We start from the raw sequence: 20,634 nt of genomic DNA, 5'->3' as shown, positions 1-20,634 counted from the left end.
AACATCGTAGGAGCGACTGTCCGCCCTGCCAAAACATCGTAGGAGCGCCTGTCTGCCCTGTCAAATTTAGCGTAGGAGCGATTGTCCGTAGGAGCGATTGTCCGGGATTCATCGTAATATCAACCTTACATTCTCTATTTATACATCCAGCAATCGTGGGTTGTTAGATACCGCAATATCAACCAAAAATTCACTATTTATACATGCAGCAATCGTGGTTTCTTAGATATCGTAGTATCAACCGTACATTCTCTATTTGTACATGCAGAAGTATTAATAGAAAATGTATGGTTGTCACCTTTTCATTTCATATCATATGTTATCAGACAACAGGCAGACAAAATAGTACCGGTATTCAGGCAATCGGACAAAGCGACGGCTATATTCCAATACCACTTGCACAAACATATGTATCCACCATAAAGTTTTTATTTATTTATGTACGCCGCTACGGTACTGAACAAGTAAAACTAAACCAATCTCTCAGACATATTTACAACTTATAACATATTCAACTAAAAATCTCATTGCTAAAAAAAGGTGCCAACAATAGATACAATAAGTTGGTAAAATCAACATCAATGTATGATAATAAATAAATATCTTGATTTTACCAAATCAACATAAAAACCAACAAAATTGTGTCTTTTTTATAAGTAAATTCATTCAATATATCATTGCATTGAATAAATTAATTAGCCTGTGTTTACCCACTATACATGACTGTGCTCTGTGACAAAGGGGTTTAATGCATGTGTGTAAAGTGCTGTCCAAGTCTGTACAGTCTGCACAGGCTAATCAGGGAAGGAACTTTCTGCTTTTATATTGTTAGTTTAAAGAAAGTCTCTCCTTATCAATAATTATGTTTAGTCGGGAAGTGTCTTCACTGATTAGCCTGTGCAAACAGCACAGGCTTATCTGGAGGTTATTGTACGCACATGCATTAAACCCCCTTTTTTACAGAGCACGGCCAAATTATTAATGAACACTACAAATCAGTTAACATTCTAAAGCTGAATGTGAGACAGTGTGAACTGTACTGGTTTTAATGTTGTTGTATCAGTGACACACGATGGCTGCATAGTACAGATCCCATTTGAAACACAGTGTTTTTCTGCGGCAAAAAGTTTCCAAATCTACTCTTACATTAACCAATACAACTAAAAGAGTTATGTTTACTTCTCTGTTTACCACACTCTGTCCTGTGTATGAAGTGTTCTGAACTGTGTTTCCATGAAAACCTGAATTGTTTCTTGTTTCATGTTGTATCAAAGGTTTCCATCACCACTCTGAGTGTTCTGTACTGTGTATCGAAGACTACTCTTCTAAGTTATGTGAACATATCACAGGTTGTGTTTTAGGAAGTTAAGCACCAGGACGCGGTAGTGTTCAGACGCCTCATGACTTCTGATGCCATGTCTCTCATTGGGATACAACTGAAATATACAATGAGCCTTGCTCTGGGAAAGCCGCAATAATGAATGTGGGTAAAGTGTCGTCCCAGGTTAGCCTGTTCAGTCCGCATAGTCTAATCAGGGAAGACACTGTCCACATAGACTGGATTTTTGTTTTGAATAGAGTTCCTTTAAACGAAAAATTCCATAACAGCGGAAATAATAGTTCCAGATTAACCTTTGCATAATGCACATGTTATTCTGGGAAATACTTTACGCATGTGTATTAAGCCCTGTTTTAACAGATTGCGGAACAAATATATAGCTGACATGAAATGAAGTTGGTTAAACACATTTTAACCAGTTTTTGCAAAAAAGTGTACTTAATAGATACGGGCATTGCCGTGGAAAGCATAACACAATCATTACTTCCTTGCTCCCTACAACTTAATTCTAAACTTATTATCAACATTGATATTGTCTTACACCTATAAATGTTACTTATTGTTTTTATAACAACCAACTGTTGTCAAATGAATAAATTGAATGGTGTTTTTTTTAACTTTTATTGGAGATAACAAACTTAAAAGGCTAATGTTTATAAAGGAGCAAAATAACACAAAAAACATAAAATAATACAATAGAGTTGTTAATGAGAAATAAATAGTTAAAAATGAGAAAAATATAAAGCTTTTGTACCACTAAACGACAGAGTACTTCAGAATGATTTTGTTGTAACTGTTTAATTTCTGACCACTCAACCTGTTGAGTGCTTACAAAACGTAACAGTACAAATGAGTCATTTTATGAGGTAAGACTTAACTAATGAGCTATATGACCACTTATGACAGTACTTGTGAGCTAATTGACAACTAGACCCGAGTATACAACTAAAGACTATTTTCACTCCTATATGACAGCTGACCCCTGCCACTCACCTGTAGAGTGTGTGGTTTGCAGGCCTTCACGAGAGCGTTCACCAGTTTGCTCGTGTGTAGGAAGTGGACATTCTCATCCATCAGACCATGCACGATCAGTAGACGATTCTCACTGAAAACATGAACGATCAGTAGATGATTCTCACTGAAAGCATGAACGATCAGTAGATGATTCTCACTGAAAACGTGCACAATCAGTAGATGATTATCACTTGAAGCATGAACGATTACTAGACGATTCTCACTGAAAACATGAACAATCAGTAGACAATTCTCAATTAAAACATGAACAATCAGTAGACGATTCTCACTGAAAACATGAACGATCAGTAGATGATTATCACTGAAAACATGAACGATCAGTAGATGATTCTCACTGAAAACATGAACAATCAGTAGACCATTCTCACTGAAAACATGATCGATCAGTAGACAATTCTCAATGAATACATGATCAATCAGTAGACGATTCTCACTGAAAACATGAACGATCAGTAGATGATTATCACTGGAAACATGAACGATCAGTAGATGATTCTCACTGAAAACATGAACAATCAGTAGACAATTCTCAATGAAAACATGAACGATCTGTAGACGATTCTCCTTGAAAACAAGAATTATCAGTAGACGATTCTCACTGGACACATGAACGATCAGTAGACGATTCATACTGAAAACATGAACGATCAGTAGACGGTTCTCACTGAAAACATGAACGATCAGTATACGATTCTCACTGAAATCATGAACGATCAGAATACGATTCTCACTGAAAACATTAACAATCAGTAGACAATTCTCGCTGAAAACATGAATGATCAGTAGACGGTTCTCACTGAAAATATGAACGATCAGTAGACGACTCTCAGTGAAAGCATAAACGATTAGTAGATAATTCTCACTGAAAACATGCACTAGTATGTTATCAAAGATACATGTGTACATAAGATGGGAAATGGGATGCAGTTGGATTTCTATTTTATGTAATAATGTCAGAAATTGAGTCCCTTAGTGCGAGATATAGAGAATAATAGGCTATCGTTGTGTAATACATAAGGTGGGGCTTAGAATCAATTCTTATCCTATTTTATCACACAAGAAAAGGGTAGTAACCTGCTTTCCTGTTTATCATACCTCTACGCATACAATTATTAATAAATAATAAAATATGATCGCTACGACTTTTCAGTTTTGGCAGTCATGAATATGTTTCATGACGTTAGAGTATAAAATATACTACATCTTAGAAATGAAATTGTTTGCCTTGTTTGAACAATCAGTAGACAATCATAGATAATTCTCACAGAACAACATGCACTAGTATGTTATCAAAGATACATGTGAACATAAGATGGGAAATGGGATGCCGTTGGATTTTTATTTTATGAAATTATGTCAGAAATTGAGTAACTAGTATGAGACATAGAGAATAACAAGCTATCGTTGTCTTATACATCAGGTGGGGCTTATAATTAATTCTTATCCTGTTGTATCACAAAACATAAGGGAAAAAACCTGCTTTTATGTTTATCATACCTCTACGCACAAAGTTATAAAAAAGTATTGAAATATAATCGCTACAACAATTTTTGGCAATGATGAATATGCTTCATGACGTTTGAGTATAAAATATCCTACATCTCTGTATGAAATTGTTTGCATTGTCGAAACCGATTTATTTCTACAAATACGTAAATACTTTATATTTGATTCAGATCAAAACATTGACAGATATAACCCACTACTGACCTGATATACATAATTATACCAGACACCTTTATATCAGGCCGGTATCAGCAAACAGGTATGGTGTATAGAGAATAACAGGTTACTGCCTGATCTTTATATAACGGCGAGGCTTGCCGAGACGTCATTTTATTACTGCCGAGCCTGATACATTACAAAAAGATCATGCAGTAACCTGTTTTTCTGTTTATCATATCTCAACGTCCCCGATTTTAAAGAAATAATGAATAAATTGCTAAAAAAAACTTTAGTTTTAGCAGGAAAGAATATGACTTTTAATTGTCGTTTGACGTGTTAATAATGACGTCAGGAGAGCGCGCTGAATATTTGTAAACAATAGTTCTTTTGCTGTTTTTGTTGCATTTTGTGTTTAAAATATATTACATCTTGGTATCAAATTGTTTGTTATGTTGAATCTGATTAGATTTTACTAAAAAGCATTACTTTATACTTGATTCCGAGTAATATGACCATCCTCCACACATGACTGATACTTCCTGTTGACCATGATATAAAAAAATATATCAGGCAAAGTTATATCAGGCAGATATCAATGCGGTGGTATGATAAATTTTTGTATCGTTTTTTCTTAAGAAACACAAGCCTTGTGTTAACTGGTAAAGAAACGGACGAACATCCTACAACCTTATCAAGAGTTTACACTATTGTAAAAATTTAGTCATTCTTCTACCGGCTCATAAGTCGGGAGGTATAAAAAAGATACAAATGTTTTCCATTTTCATAATGTTCACTTCTTAAGTTGGGTCGAATTGTCATAAAAACGCAAACATATTTGTGTGTGTGTGCAGATTTTATGTCTATCTTAATCACAGCAGTACATACTCTTCCGGTAAGCTGTCTACATATGTGAGCACGTTGCCACGGTGATACCCATACAGGTTGTTAGTGGGCAGGTCCATGTACCGCTCCGTGTATCCAGTGTCGTACAGGTGCCAGTCTACAACCGGGGCACCCGCTATAGACACCTGTGGCATACAGACATCAAATTGAACAGCCAATTGGTCAATATCTGTAAAATATGTATATAATATAGCGTCACTCTAATAAAAAAGAGCTCAATTCATGTGTGTAAAGTGTCGTCCCAGATTAGCCTGTGCAGTCCGCCTAAATTGGATTTTCGCTAAGAAGAGACTTCCTTTAAAACAAAAAACTATAAAAGCAGAAATTGTCCTTGATAAGCCTGTGTGGACTGTACAGGCTATGCTAAGACGACAATTAACTCACATGTATTAAGCCACATTTTTCCAGAATGAGGCTCATATGTATATAATTATTCAATATTCAAATATGCTCCATTAACAAACAAATAACTCAAACATAATACTTATATTAAAGTAATGGCTACCAATATTTTCAAGAATTTCCAATCTCATGCAAGATGACATGAAACAATAATAGTATTATAAACATAAAGAATCATCACAACATTAAGTGAGATGATTTATTTTGTATATGTTATGAAGTGATACATAGAGTGATCATCAAGTGAAGTATACAGTGATACATAAAGTGATCTATAAACTGTTGTATGGAGTTTTGCATAGAGTGATGTATAAAAGAAGGTATCAAATGATGTATAAAGTGATTCACAAAGTGATGTATTAGAGTATGTACAAAGGGATTATAGAGTGTTATACAAAGTGCTGTATACAGTGATGTATTCAATGATAAATAAAGGGATGTATAAACTCATATATGCAGTGATATACAAAGTGATGTATTCAATGATTTATAAAGTGATGTATGAAGAGGTTTGACATTGATTTAGGGCAAAATTAAGCCTGCATTACACAACTTAATGAATTGTTTCATAAATATAGAAGATTTGATTTAATAGCTCACTCACTTCATTGGTATACTAACTCCAAAATGACAGTTAATGTCAACATAGTTACAGCACTCACCTTGAATATATCTGGCCTCTGAGCCAGACCCATTAAGGAGAGGTAGCCACCTGGAAGGAATGTAAGCAACACTGTTATTGTGTATGGCAATATATGATATAAGAAGATATCATCTTCGTTTATTGGCCAACTAAAATACTGCATTGGCTAATAAGGAAAGACACTTTCTGCTTTTGTATAATTTTTCATTTAAAGGAAGTCGCTTCTCAACAACAAAAAAACAGTGTTGGCAGAAAGTGTCGTCCCTTATAAGCCTCTGCGCAGGCTTAAATGGGCAGACAAATTTATGCACATGCATTAAGCACCATTTTACACTAGCAAGACTCATATTGTAGAAATAATCGGAAACAAGACAGTCCCAGTAGGTAAGATTTCAACACTAGAAAAGTACCTAAATAAAGATAAAGTTGCTGTTTTTGTAACAAATTTCTGCAGATCACTGACTCGAACAAAACATTAAAAAAGTAAGACAAGAGAAGTTGTGTTTAATGCTAAGCTTTTGTCAAAATATTCGTGAAAACTGCCAACTTGCAGTAAATGAACAACCCATTAAACAAAGTCCTGTACCATGTCGTTAATAACAACAATAGAGTACCTAAATCCAGACACTTTCGAAATAGATGTAATTCCAAAAACGCAAACAATAAGATTAAAGAGTAAATTAATTTTGTAGGAAGGGTTTATGGTCATTTGTGCCTTAATTATATTTTCTTTGTATTTTTATTCCATATTGTATTAGTAACGCTTGCTTTACCTATGATACTGTTTTTATTTCAACCCCAAAACTCTAAAAAGTCTGGTTAAATATAACATATTTTAGAGGCGGGATTGCGCATCAATCAGTACCATAATTATTGATCATTCAAACATGTTTCGGGGGTATCCGGATTAAAATACTAACTGTATAGAGACACTTCTGCCGAACATATTAATGTTTTAAATTTAACCAACGTACAATTCAAAATGACCAAATTCTAGTACTTATTGAGTTTGACCGTTTTTTATTATTAAGTTTGCTTATAGCTTTTCAATAGTTTCATGTTGTACAAAGAAATAAAATATAAGTGCAATATATTCAAACCAATGACATAGAGAAGTCCAGTAAATGGAACAAACATATTTTTAGTCCTATATAGAGATGAAAACCAATCAAGTCAAGACATATGAACAGCTCGTCAACATACCGTAAGACCATCCTTGTATTGCTAACAGTGAGGCAACAAAGCATAAGACCATCCATGTATTGCTAACAGTGAGTCAATATAACGTAAGACCATCCGTGTATTGCTAACAGTGAGGCAACACAACATAAGACCATCCGTGAATTGCTAACAGTGAGGCAACATACCATAAGACCATCCGTGTACTGCTATCCTATCTTCGTCTATAAAATCTACATGTGATACCAGCCACTGTAAACCCTCCACTTGATCCTCTATCTCTGTAGTGCCCTGAAACGATGAACACACAGTGACCATGGTAACACACATGGTGACCATGGCAACACAAAGTAATCATGATCTTGATTATGCAACCTTAAGTTGACTTCAGTCTGTACTATATGCAAGCCATTTAGCTGAGTTTATGTAGTACTCTGAGGTCAGACACCAGACTGGGGCTAGGATGCATAATGATCATACTTAAATCTTAACTTAAGATGAAGTTCAGTCAAAATACGCCATGAGAAATTGTTGGCCTTTCATCTGTATTTCATATATGTTAGGCATTGAAATCCAACATACAGTTACAGACTGGTAGTCGTTAGGCTTCTAAATTGCAGATGCACTTAAGTATACGCACGACACAAGCTGCTCTACAAAGCCCAAGACTCTAACTGAAATTTGAAATCTCTAAGTCCAACAATCCAGCTGCACTTCGTTATCTCAAAGTCCAAGACTCCAGCTAAACTTCATAATCTCAAAGTCCAAGACTCTAACTGAACTTTGTTATCTCAGTCCAACACTCCAGCTGAACTTCGTTATCTCAAAGTGCACGACTTCAGCTGAACTTCATTATCTCAAAGTCCAAGACTGCAGCTGCACTTCATTATCTCAGTCAAAGACTCCAGCTGAACTTCATTATCTAAGAGTCTAAGACTCCAGCTGCACTTCGTTATCTCAAAGTCCAAGACTTCAGCTGAACTTCATTATCTCAAAGTCTAAGACTCCAGCTGAACTTCATTATCTCAAAGTCGAAGACTCCAACTGCACTGCATTATCTCAGTCCAAGACTCCAGCTGCACTTCATTATCTCAAAGTCTAAGACTCCAGCTGAACTTAATTATCTCAAAGTCGAAGACTCCAACTGCACTGCATTATCTCAGTCAAAGACTCCAGCTGAACTTCATTATCTAAGAGCCTAAGACTCCAGCTGAACTTCATTATCTCAAAGTCTGAGACTCCAACTGCACTTCATTATCTCAGTCCAAGACTCCAGCTGAACTTCATTATCTAAGAGTCTAAGACTTCAACTGAACTTCATTATCTCAAAGTGCAAGATGTTAGCAAAAATGTGTTATCTTAAAAGTCTATCACTTTAGTGGAACTTAATTATTTCAAAGTACAATACTCCAGCGTAACTATCTCAAAATCCACGTCCCCAGCTTCATGTTGTTGTCTCGCTGAACAAATGATTTGAGACATCCATACTTAAATAATTCAAAATCTACAATTTTACACTTTTAAAGAGTAATTTGATTACTATAATTAATATTATATACAAAAAATAGCAATCATGTATACTTACAGTGAGCAAAAACCAATGAATAATTAGATTCAATTAAAACCACATCAACATAAATGATAATGCAAGTTAAAACTTCGAGGCAAACACATTTATTATATCTAAATGTGGGAGATGGGGTACTTCTGTTCATTTTGACATATCTGGTACCATGCCCTTGTTAATCAGAGACTCTGAAAATAACTACAAATACAGTAACATCATTTATATTCGTTTGCACGAAATTTTGAGTTGTTTTTTTTTTAATTGACTTTTTGGTGCACACATACATTTGTCTATTTTTTATGTTGAGAAAAAAAAGGAAAATGCGTATAAGTTATTTTCCAATGTGTTTGTGTTAAATTCATGTGTTGTATTAAATTCATGTGATTGTGTTAAATTTATGTGATAGCATATATGTTATTTTCCATTGTGATTGTGTTAAATTAATGTGTTGTGTTTCATGTGATTGTGTTAAATTCATGTGATTGTGTGAAATTCATGTGATTGTGTTTAATTTATGTGATTGTGTTAAGATCATGTGATTTGGTTAAATTGACAATTGGTCAACCCACCAAACCAACAAAAATGTATGTCCAAAGAATAATGAGTTTCCAGTACCTCTAATCGAATTGGTTACATACCAGTCTGTTTTTAATATGGCTTTCAAACTTGATCCCTCGACTACACGAGCCTCTACCATCAATAATGACAACAGCAAATCCTTCCGCAGCCAGTGTGTGCAGTCGTACATGCCTGAAATAGAAAAATATTTGAACCTTGCTCTAGTAAAATGGGCTGAATGCTTATGAATAAAGTGTCCTGCTAGATTAGCCTGTGCAGTTACACGGAAAACAAAATGGAGCGCATAGCTATTATTTTATTACACGGCTCATACTATGCAAGTACATAGAGAATACTAGGTTCGCGTTGAATACAGAGAAGTTTATGTTGCGAGGCTTAGAACGCCGGAAGCGCGAGCCTTGGCGAGCGCTTTCGGTGTTCGAGCCGAGCAACATAAACTTCTCTGTATTCAACGCTAATTCTAGTATTCTATTTATCCCATTTGATTTTTTCAACGTGACATTTAACATAAATAGATCTAATAACCTTAACAATAAATTTAATTCAGTCATAAAAGCGCTTAAAATCTAACAAATGTAACCATGCGTAGTGATATACGTGTATTTGTTCTGGTACGCAAAATAGTTTTTAAAAAATTCACACACAAACTGTAAAACAAGTAAAAATATCACCATATGCCTCGATTCAATTTTACGCAGTATGCGAATTTTAACACATTACGACCGCGAAAAGAAGATTTTACTTTACTATAATTCATTTTATTTTCGAAAGAAAATGATCAAAATCCAATATGGCGGTGATTGCTCCTGACAAAATGCTGTCGATGTCAACATACATGTACACCATCGACGACCTAGTTCTGGCTACCATAACTTTAAATGTCGCTTTTTATGATTTTTGACTGGCGCGACTTTGTACAGGTCTGTCAATACTACAGTATTTAAGGACGCGCAGAACGTGTTTTTATATAATGTTATGGGTATGCCGTGTGTGATCCGATGCATCAATGGCGCCCATGTTAAAATCATTTCCCAGAGAACAGGGAACGACAAAAGTACAAACAAAAATCAAAACACGTAAGAACTAGTATCTTACCTTTAATTATCCTTTAAAATCCATCTAATAATCCATTTAACTCAATAATTGACGATTTTGCATCTAGGATCTTTAATAATTATTTTAGCATAGTTAAATAAAGACCCTTATGACATTCTATCACTTTATTCAAATGAGTTTATTAACTCAATAAACTTTCTTCTTCGTCACACGCTACGTCATGTACTCTACATTACTGCAAACCGGAGCAGTTTATCTAATAATAGCCGTTGGTAAAGTCGGTTGCATTTGCAGATTTCTGCATACAAACATAATTATGTTTAAACTTGCACAATATTTTATTTATCTATGGTAAATGCCCTTTGTGTACGAGAAAATAATTTAATATATAAATACACAAAGAATGGAAAACATTCCAGTACACAACAGATAAATGAGTAGAAAATACCCGTGTACAAAATGGGACGTTCCCAATTCCAGTGTGGTGTTATTTTTACCATCTTATACTTTACACAGCTCTATGCCTAACGTGAATTAAATAGGAAAGAAAACAAAGCAGATTATTCATGAATTGTGCGATATGTGTATGGCTTGTTGCACATTCTTAATTTTTAAGTTAAATGTCAAAAGTATATGCATTGGTTATAAACAATGCACATTACACGAAATAAGGAAAATGTGATCAATTGACAATTCAGATATGTCGACATACAGTACATGTAGAAAACATGTGAAATAAGTCGCGTTTATAATAAATCGTCAAAAAATGGGGAAAATGACGCAATAAGTATGTCATTTTATGACGCCATCAATCAGCTGATTCATTATACGGATGGCGAAAAATTATGTTATATGACTAGATTTAAAGGTTGAAGGTCGTATAATTTTGAAGCTTAAGTTTTGTCGACATTGTTTCTTATGAAAAATCATTCAGTGGTAAATTAAATATAAATAAAAAATAACAAAACAAAAATCGTGTAATTTTATATTTTATTTCAACATTTCTTTTGGTGAATATGTCATATATATTTTTTTCTGCAAAATATGCACATTTTCTTCCAATGGGTGACCTTAAAATTCGATCAATAAACCAAACAATATCGACCTAATTTTAGCGCATATCGCATGAAGTCATTTGAAAAGTAGTCCGTGCACGCGACAGGTATATTCCACAGTGTTGATTACAAGCAAGTATATTCCACAACGTGTTATACCGTCAATGTCGCGGTGAAAATGGGATAAAACTGTTTCCTTACTTCAGTCCCTTGTTTTCATATTAAATACTATACTAGTCAATCTGTTTCCTCACTTAAGCCCCTTTGTTTCATATAAAATACTGTACAAGTCAAACTGTTTCCTTACTTTTGCCCCTTTGTTTCATATTAAATACTATACAATTCAAACTGTTTCCTTACTTTAAACCCTTGTTTTCATATTAAATACTGTACAAGGCAAACTGTTTTCTTAACCTTGTTTTCATATGAATTACTATACAAGTCAATCGGTTTCCTCACTTGAGTCCCTTGTTTTCATAGTAAATTCTATACAAGTCAAACTGTTACCTTACTTAAGCCCCTTTGTTTCATATAAAATACTGTGCAAGTCAAACTGTTTCCTTACTTTAGCTCCTTGTTTTCATATTAAATACTATACACGTCAAACTGTTTCCTTACTTAGGCCCCGTTGTTTCATATTAAAAACTATACAAGTCAAACTGTTTCCTCACTTTAGACCCTTGTTTTCATATTAAATACTGTACAAGGTAAACTGTTTTATTACCCTTGTTTTCATATTAAATACTGTACAAGTCAAACGGTTTCCTCACATGAGTCTCTGGTTTTCATAATAAATACTGCACAAGTCAAACTGTTTCCTTACTTTAGACCCTTGTTTTCATATTAAATACTGTACAAGTCAATCTCTTTCCTCACTTAAATCCCTTGTTTTCATATTAATACTGTACAAGGCAAACAGTTTTCTTACCCTTGTTTTCATATTAAATACTATACAAGTCAATCTCTTTTCTCACTTGAATCCCTTGTTTTGATATTAAATACTTTACAAGTCAAACTGTTTCCTTACTTTAGACCATTGTTTTCATATTAAATACTATACAAGTCAAACTTTTTCCTCACTTGAGTCCCTTGTTTTCATATTATATATGATACAAGTCAAACTGTTTCCTGATTTGAGTCCCTTGTTTTCATATTAAATACTGTACAAGGCAAACTGTTTCCTTACCCTTATTTTCACATTTAATACTATGCAAGTCAATCTGTTTCCTCACTTGAGTCCCTTGTTTTCATATTAAATACTGTACAAGTCAATCTCTTTCCTCACTAGAGTCCCTTGTTTTGATATTATATACGATATAAGTCAAACTGTTTTCTTACTTGAGCCCTTTGAAGGAGTTGGTCACCAGCTGTACATGCGGTCCCCCATACACAAACAGCACTGTGGGATACTTGACCCCATGCTGGTAATTGTGGGGCCGGTAGTACATCCCATACATTGTGTGGCCTGACTTGCTTTTGTAGTTGAACATCTCTGAGTAGCTGTAGTCAGGAAAGTCTGAAAACCAATTAACAATAATCATTTAAGTTTTTGTTTGAAGGCAATTAACGTTTATAATTAAAATTGCTTTCATCTGAAGGCAATTAACGACAATAACGAAAATAAGCCTTGCTCTGGATAAATGGGGCTTAATGCATGTGTATAAATTGTTGTCCCACTTAAGCCTGCGAAATACACACAGGCTAATCAAGGACGACACAACCCGCATGCATGGAAGTTTTTGTCAAAATCATTCTCTTTTAAGCAAAAATCAAGTTAAGGAAGAAACTGTTGGCCCTGACAAGCCTGTGTGCTTTTTGAAATCAAAATAAAATTATTTCAAATAATAAACACAACAATACATTAAAGTATAGGCCCCTGACTACTCACCTGTGGATGACATGAGGACAGCCAGGGGTTGAGTCTGTACAGACTGGGGTGAGATCTCTATTCTGTACAGAGCAGACTGGAGAGCTGAGTTCACAGCGCTGAACACTGTCACAAACATGGAGCACGCCTGAAAGGGACAATAAGCAGCAACAATAACTAAAGCAGTGAGGAACAACTTGATGAAGTAAGAAGTAAATTGTTGTTGTACTGTTATACACATTTTATATTATTTCAATTTAAAACTTTAAAGGCTAATAAAAATTGAACAACTTTATAAAATAAGGAAATATAAACATTGAAATGTGTCGGAGTACTTGGTCAGACAAGTTTGACTTTACAGACTGATAGACAGATGAACGGCTGGGCGTGCACGCGGCTGGGGGAACTGCAACAAGGGCAGACGGACTAACAGACAGCTATGATGAATCTAGTAAACCCCATTCTAATTCATTCCAGCAGGAATAATAAATGATGTTATATATGATAACGCTCATGATCAACAAGTGCTTCACTGTCTATTGTACTGTACTTATTACCATGCCACAAATTATGCTGCATTATCTAAGAAGTAAGGATGGCGTAGTTGGTTAGCTATGGCATTGGCATGTGATCAGATGGTCTAGTGTTTGATCCTCGATGTGGATTATTTTAATATATCTCAAGGTATTAAGAACTCATGGGAAAACTGGGGTTAATGCATGTACATAAAATGTCGTCCTCGGATTAGGCTTATCAGGGGCCAAACTTTCCACTCAACTGGATTTCCATAAATGCGGATAAGCCTTTGAGGACTGCACAGGCTAATCTGGGATGACAGTTTTGAACATGCATTAAGTCCAGTTTTCCCAGCACATGACTCATATAACTCCTGATGTTGGCAAGTGTTGTCTCACCTTATCCAGTGTAACGCTGTGAGTGTATCCCAGCTCTGTTAGTCTGTAGACGGGGCCCAGAGTCTGGTAGGAGACTACATACCTGGCATGGAATAAAACAATGATTATTGTATTTCATGTAAGCCTCCATATGGGTAAACATATTTAATGCTTGTGTGTAAAGTGTTTTCCCAAATTATCCTGTGCAGATTGCACAGCTAAATCTTGGACAACACTGTCTGTCTACACTAATAAAAGATTTCCTAAAAAAAAATAGCACAAAAGCGGATAGTGTCATCCCTGATTAGAGTGGGTAGACTGCACTTGCTAATATGATTCGTAATTTTATGAACATGCATTCAGCCCCGTTTTCACATAGTGGGGCTAATATTTATAATTCTGGATACATCAGTTAATTGAAATCAACATATTTCATGTATCATTTTCAAAACTAAATCTGAGTATGTTTTCACGAAACTCTTATGGGTTTTTGTGTTAATGTTCATTTAAATTAAAATGCCTTGATCAAAATTATTGTTTAAAATAATTATAATTTATATTGTATCAATTTAAAAACTTAACAAATGCGGTTCCAAATAGAAATGTTTCCATAAATTCAACTAAAACTCAGATTTCTCTTTGGAATACCAGTCCTGATGGAGATAACAAGTGAAACCTTGGGTCACTGAAGGTCAAGCAGGTCTCTTTTTTACTTTTTTTTTGCATTTTTTTAAAGTGAAGATAGTTAATGCAACACTGTAAATATTGTACTGCGTTGCTTAAAGTCCATCACTCACAGGTGTGTTTCTAGTGGAGTGTCCTTAAGTCCCAGGAAGTAGACCAGGCCTCGTGTTTCGTCCACCCAGATCTGAAAACAGAGACAAGGGGTTATTAAACCACTCATGCCGATAAAAGCATTTGCAAATTGAAAAGTGCTCCAGAAAAAGGATTTGTAAACAAAGGAAGACACAAATACAGGAAGACAGGTAATCAATTTTAGTTTACAACATAAAAAAACAACTTGAATATGTTAGTTAAGTAGACACTGTAAAATAATTTACATTTTTCTGCCTGAAATTTCCTGGTTGTTCACAAATAATTTTTTCGTTGGCATGTACACTTTTGTTCCTGTAAATTCTATGATTTTGGACAAAAATGGGAAATTCGCATTGTTCATTTTCCCATTTTGTTGAGTAAAATTCAAAGATCTGTCAACCCATAAAATCAACGAAACATCAATTTTCCAATATAACCCAATAATAAGACAGGTTAAAATATATACAGTTTTAAGATACTGCTACCTCTTTAGAGGACACCTCCCAGTCCCCAGTGGTGATCTGTGTGACCTCACTCTCACAGGACATCACAGAACACATGGAAATATGGGTTGAAGGGACGGTCACTGAAAACATCGAAATGTGGGTTAAAGGGTCTGTCATTGAAATCATGGAAATATTGTTTAAAGGGTTGGTCACTGAAAACATGGAAATATGGGTTAAAGGGATAGTCACTGAAAGCATCGAAATATGGGTTAAAAGTTCTGTCACTGAAAACATCGAAATATGGTTTAAGCCATGTATGCCTAGCGTCTACAAAAAATGCCTTGACAGACAGCGTAGACCCAGATGAGACGCCGCATGATGCGTCTCATCATGGTCTGTGCTGTTTGCTTAAAATATTTTTTTATAAGAAATATTCTAAATAAAGAAATACATATACTAGACATCCCTAATTTTGGAAATAAATTGATCAAATTTAGAAGGATGGGAGAGTCCACTAGGCATAAATGTTTTACAGGGACAGTCACATAAAACAAGGAACTATGGGTTAAAGGGTTGACGAATGAAAACATGGAAATATGGGTAAAAGGGTCGGTAAATGAAAACATGGAAATATGGGTAAAAGGGTCGGTAAATGAAAACATGGAAAGGAGTGTTACAGGGACAGTCACGGAAAATATGGAAATATGTGTTAAAGGGTCAGTAACTGAAAACATGTAAATATGGGTTAAAGGAACAGTCACTTAAACATGTAAATTTGGGTTACAGGGACAGTAACTGAAAACATGGAATATGGGTTTAAGGATAGGTCACTTAAAATATGGATATAGGTGTTAAATGGACAGTGAGTTAAAACATTGAAACAAGTGTCAAAGGGACAGGGAGGGAGTAAAAACAAGGAAATAAGTGCCAAAGGGGCAGTCAGTTAAAACATGGAAATAAGTGTCGAAGGGACCGTCAGTGAGAACATGGAAATGTGGATTAAAGGGATAGTCAGTGATAATAAAATGGAAATGTGGGTTAAAAGAAAAGTCATTGATACCATTGAAATAAGTGTTAATGGGAAAGTATGTGATAGAATGGAAAAACATGTAAAAGGAACAGTCAGTGAAAACATGGGAATAAGTATTAAAGGGTCAGTCAGTAATTACATGGAAATAAGTGTTAAAGGGAAAGTCATTTAAAACATGGAAATAAATAGTCACAACTGTGACAGAATCAGGATGTTTGTTTGTAAAACTCTGCATTTCAGATTGTTATGCCTCTTTTAAATATTTTATTAATACTTTATGGTGAAATAACCATTTTTCCATATCATGTCGTTTGCAAATTTGATTAGGTCATTGATCCATTTCCCGGAATTCATAAACCAATTTCATTCATGCATACAAATATGGTTTAATTGTTTGATATATTTGTTTTTATTCCATATAAGAGATAAAGTAATCAAATATATTTATTCCTTGCACAACCTTGTTTGTACACAGAAAATACAGTGGAGGTTTCAGGTACAGAGACATATTTCAACATCCAAACTGAACAAAAGAAAATATCAAATGGCATCATGAAATTTTACTAATATGACACCAGCATAATTGTGCTAGTAAGCTGTATCAACACTGTTTAATACGACATTGATCAGATGTGTTTGTTTTTTATCTCGTTTATGCAGGTATAATTATGAGAAAATAAATGAGCCTTGATCTGGAAAAACAGGGTTTAATGCATTTTCCTATAGTGTCATCGCAGATTAGCCTGTGCACTTCTCACAGGCACGACACTTTTGGCTTGAACGAATTTTTTTTGTATCAGAACGTCTCGTCTCAACTTAAATCAACTCAAAACGGAGAGTATTGTCTGCACTGGCTAAAATGACGCAATACATTAGGCACATGCATTAAGCCCCGTTTTACCAAAACGGGCGCAAATGACTTCAACTGCAATCTAAGTTACCTGTTTTCTGAGTCTCCCATGGTGAGCCAGAGTTGAAGTGACCCGATAGAGATGGCGGTATTCTGATCTCTCTGACATCGACAGAAACTCTATGTCCCTAGAGTCGGGCCTGGTCGGCAGGAAATAAAGTATGTCAGTGATATGTGATTAACGAGTGAAAAAATATTTAACATATGATATTTAACGTCGAAGAAAACTTGGCTTAATGCATGTGTGTCACCACTGATAAGCCTGTTTAATCCGCATATGGATGGCAGTAAAGTGTTGTCCACGATTACTTTGTTCAGTCCTCACAGGCTAATCTGGGAGGATAATTCAGCTTTTATGGATTTTTTCATTAAAAGTAATTCTGTTTTAAACAACAATCTATTCAAGGTGGAAAGTGTTGTTCATGATTAGCATGTGCGGACTACACAGACTTATCATGTGCTGACGCCTTACTCACATGCATCAAGTCCTATTATCACAGAGTGTTGCTTATATTTATAACAATAAACTTATTATGCTAAATCTGTAAAAAAAATATGATGTTCTCTGTATGTATGTAACTGTCAGCTATAAATATAACACAAAAACATCGGAAAATGACCGACAACAATTCCTCTTTTTTTTAAATCTCAAATCCTTGAAGTTATGTTTTTTTACAAAAACAACAAAATAGCATGCTGACAAATATATATAGAGAGAAAATAAGGTCGCTGTCAGATCTTTCTGTAATATATCAGGCAAGTTTTAGAATAATATAATGGCGAGGCCTGCCGTTTACTTGTTTACTACATCTCTACGTCCTCGAGTATAAAGAAATAATGAAAAACTCGCTAAACAAACTTCATTTTGAGCGGGAAATGGCGTAACGAGCACTTGTGTTTAATATTTGTAAAACATGTGTTTTGCTGTTTGTGTTGCAGTTTGTGTTTCATTATATTGGTATCAAAGTGTTTGTTTTGTTAAATCTGATTTGACCTTACTACAATGATTACTTTATAGTTGATTCCGAGTAATATGCCCTACCTCCTATCATCGACTGATTCAATAACTTCCTTTTTAACTGAAATAAAATAGTATAGCATGCAGCGTTATATCAGGCAGATATCAATGCAGCGGTATGATACAACTTGTTTTACAGTATTTATTAAAACACTTACGAAAACCTATGATGATTTTTTTGTACAAATATTATACACTCTTCTTTTCTGTAATTTTACAATGAGTTCACATACATTGACCCAGATGTCAGAGGTTGCCTCCAGTAGGACGTGTACAGGTGGCAGTGGGGCAGGTTCATACTGGGCGTCTGTCCGTGGCTTTGAGCTAGAGTGGTACCGGGCCTCAGGGACAAAACACTCGTGAGGGATCAGGTACTGGGTAATGATAATAATTAACATATTATGTTTTACGAACGCATGAATGTATATTGAAGTGTTTGTCAATATTGAAGTGTTTATCACTTTTGAACACATTTTCTAAAATTTATTATATCGAACATCACGTGGAAATGGCGGTATTTCCGAATACATTGATACTTTTTTAGAAAAAGCAGGCTCTGTGTATGCAGTCTTCAATTATTATCGCAACGCATCAACGTGAATGTCATCAACACATGTTCTGATTTTGTATCGGAGCGCTTTATACAATTTGTAATTTTACCTTAATAATAGATCAGCGATGCATATAAAGTGAAATACTCAGCATATTTATGGATTGAAGGTATACCATTATACAAATACTACATAACGTATCGAGTGTTTCAACGTATGGTCAAACAGAGACTGGTAATGTCAACCGAGGCATTACATTATTACACCAAACATATCAATAGTAATTTATGTACCCACCCAAATCAGCTATTTCCAAGCATTCTAAGAACAAAAGTCATACTATCGCAATCAGATGCTTCGGTGGATTATTTAAATAATTTGCTCTTGCTAACGATCATTGAACACATGCATTGAACACTAACAATTATCGCGTATTTAATCAAGTTTGATTACGGCAGAATCAAATGTCCGTACTTGTTAGAACCGGTGTGACGATTCAGCGGGTACATATATATTTAGAAGTCTCGTGTCAACGTGCATGTACCGTATTTCCATTCTCGTGTTGCATTCGACAAAACAAAGAACGAACATCAACGCATAGAATTTAGTATTTCTATGTTCGAATAATCACAGACACATTAAAAATGTAGCAAAACGGTAATACAATCAAAAACACACATAATTGTTATTAACATGAAAAAGTTCCTGACTCCAATGTGCATAAAGAGTTTATACACTGCGATTTAAACTAATTTATAAATGTCAAAGTACATAGCATACACGATTAATTTTAATAGGCGGTTTCAAACGAAAAATGTATTGATTTGGCATACCAATATTTAAAATTGATCGGACACAAATTGTTAAATTAGTTCCCATTTTAAAGATGCAAATGGGATGGCCAGTCAAAATTATATAGTTTCTTTATAGCATGTATCTGTAGATATTTGTGTCGACGCGATAATCGGGATGGTGAGATTATCATGCTATAAATAGAAGGAAATTATTACGTACGAATTCGAATACTTAAGTAATTCAAAGTTTTTAATGCGTGCTTGTTATAAATATAATGAATAACAGGTTACCACCCTATTATTGTGTATAATGTCAGGCGAGGCGTAAAGTTTAAAAAAGGGCAAGGCTTGTTGAGCCGTTATAGTACACAGCGATAGGTCAGTAACCTGCTTTCTGTTAATAATACCTCTACCTCCAAATTTTGTGAAAGAAATAATAAAATTAATCGCTACGGCGCTTCATTTTTAGCTTATCGTTGATCTTGATACACATTGTTAACAATAACAAATATTTAAATATTAGAAGTGTACAACTGCAACCGTTTTATGATGTAACATTATTAAATACTTCGCAGTATTTACCTCCCCAACAGATAAATGGTAGGTACTTTCTTGACACGTAATTATTAATATTATCATTTCTGGCATGATGTCTAGTCTGTAGCATACCAGTGAATTTCGTCGTTAAATTCTTTAACGTTAAATAAATGGTTTAGAGTAAAACAAACACAAGGAAATTAAATGCACATTTTTTATAATACATATTTAATAACGCTATGTTTCGGATAAACCACCATTACATGGTAATGTCAGCTCCGATTTGATACCAGCTTCGCGTTGTTTGAAACTTAGAATGGACTTAGTTAAGTAGTGTCTAACCTTCCTA

At 34.7% G+C, this 20,634-nt stretch overlaps 2 protein-coding genes across 2 annotated transcripts in view; one reads left to right on the top strand and one right to left on the bottom strand.

The window, feature by feature from the left end:
* Positions 1 to 20,634, top strand: part of LOC127870169 (uncharacterized) — a 119,536-nt gene that overhangs the window by 13,781 nt on the left and 85,121 nt on the right. The window lies entirely within an intron of this gene.
* The window catches only part of LOC127870170 (dipeptidyl peptidase 9-like), a 238,710-nt gene that overhangs the window by 171,509 nt on the left and 46,567 nt on the right, over positions 1 to 20,634 (bottom strand). Inside the window, exons 9-15 of the mRNA XM_052412827.1 lie at positions 13,312 to 13,438; positions 12,762 to 12,939; positions 9,372 to 9,483; positions 7,355 to 7,457; positions 6,007 to 6,056; positions 4,925 to 5,067; positions 2,333 to 2,444 (exon numbers count right to left, since the gene is read on the bottom strand). Of these exons, the coding sequence (XP_052268787.1) occupies positions 2,333 to 2,444; positions 4,925 to 5,067; positions 6,007 to 6,056; positions 7,355 to 7,457; positions 9,372 to 9,483; positions 12,762 to 12,939; positions 13,312 to 13,438 (825 nt within the window). The remainder of the gene's footprint in view (positions 1 to 2,332; positions 2,445 to 4,924; positions 5,068 to 6,006; positions 6,057 to 7,354; positions 7,458 to 9,371; positions 9,484 to 12,761; positions 12,940 to 13,311; positions 13,439 to 20,634) is intronic.

The sequence above is a fragment of the Dreissena polymorpha genome, chromosome 2 (assembly GCF_020536995.1).
Source record: "Dreissena polymorpha isolate Duluth1 chromosome 2, UMN_Dpol_1.0, whole genome shotgun sequence".
In the NCBI taxonomy this organism is placed as follows: Eukaryota; Metazoa; Mollusca; class Bivalvia; order Myida; family Dreissenidae; genus Dreissena; species Dreissena polymorpha.
This window is presented reverse-complemented; position numbering and strand designations above follow the sequence as displayed.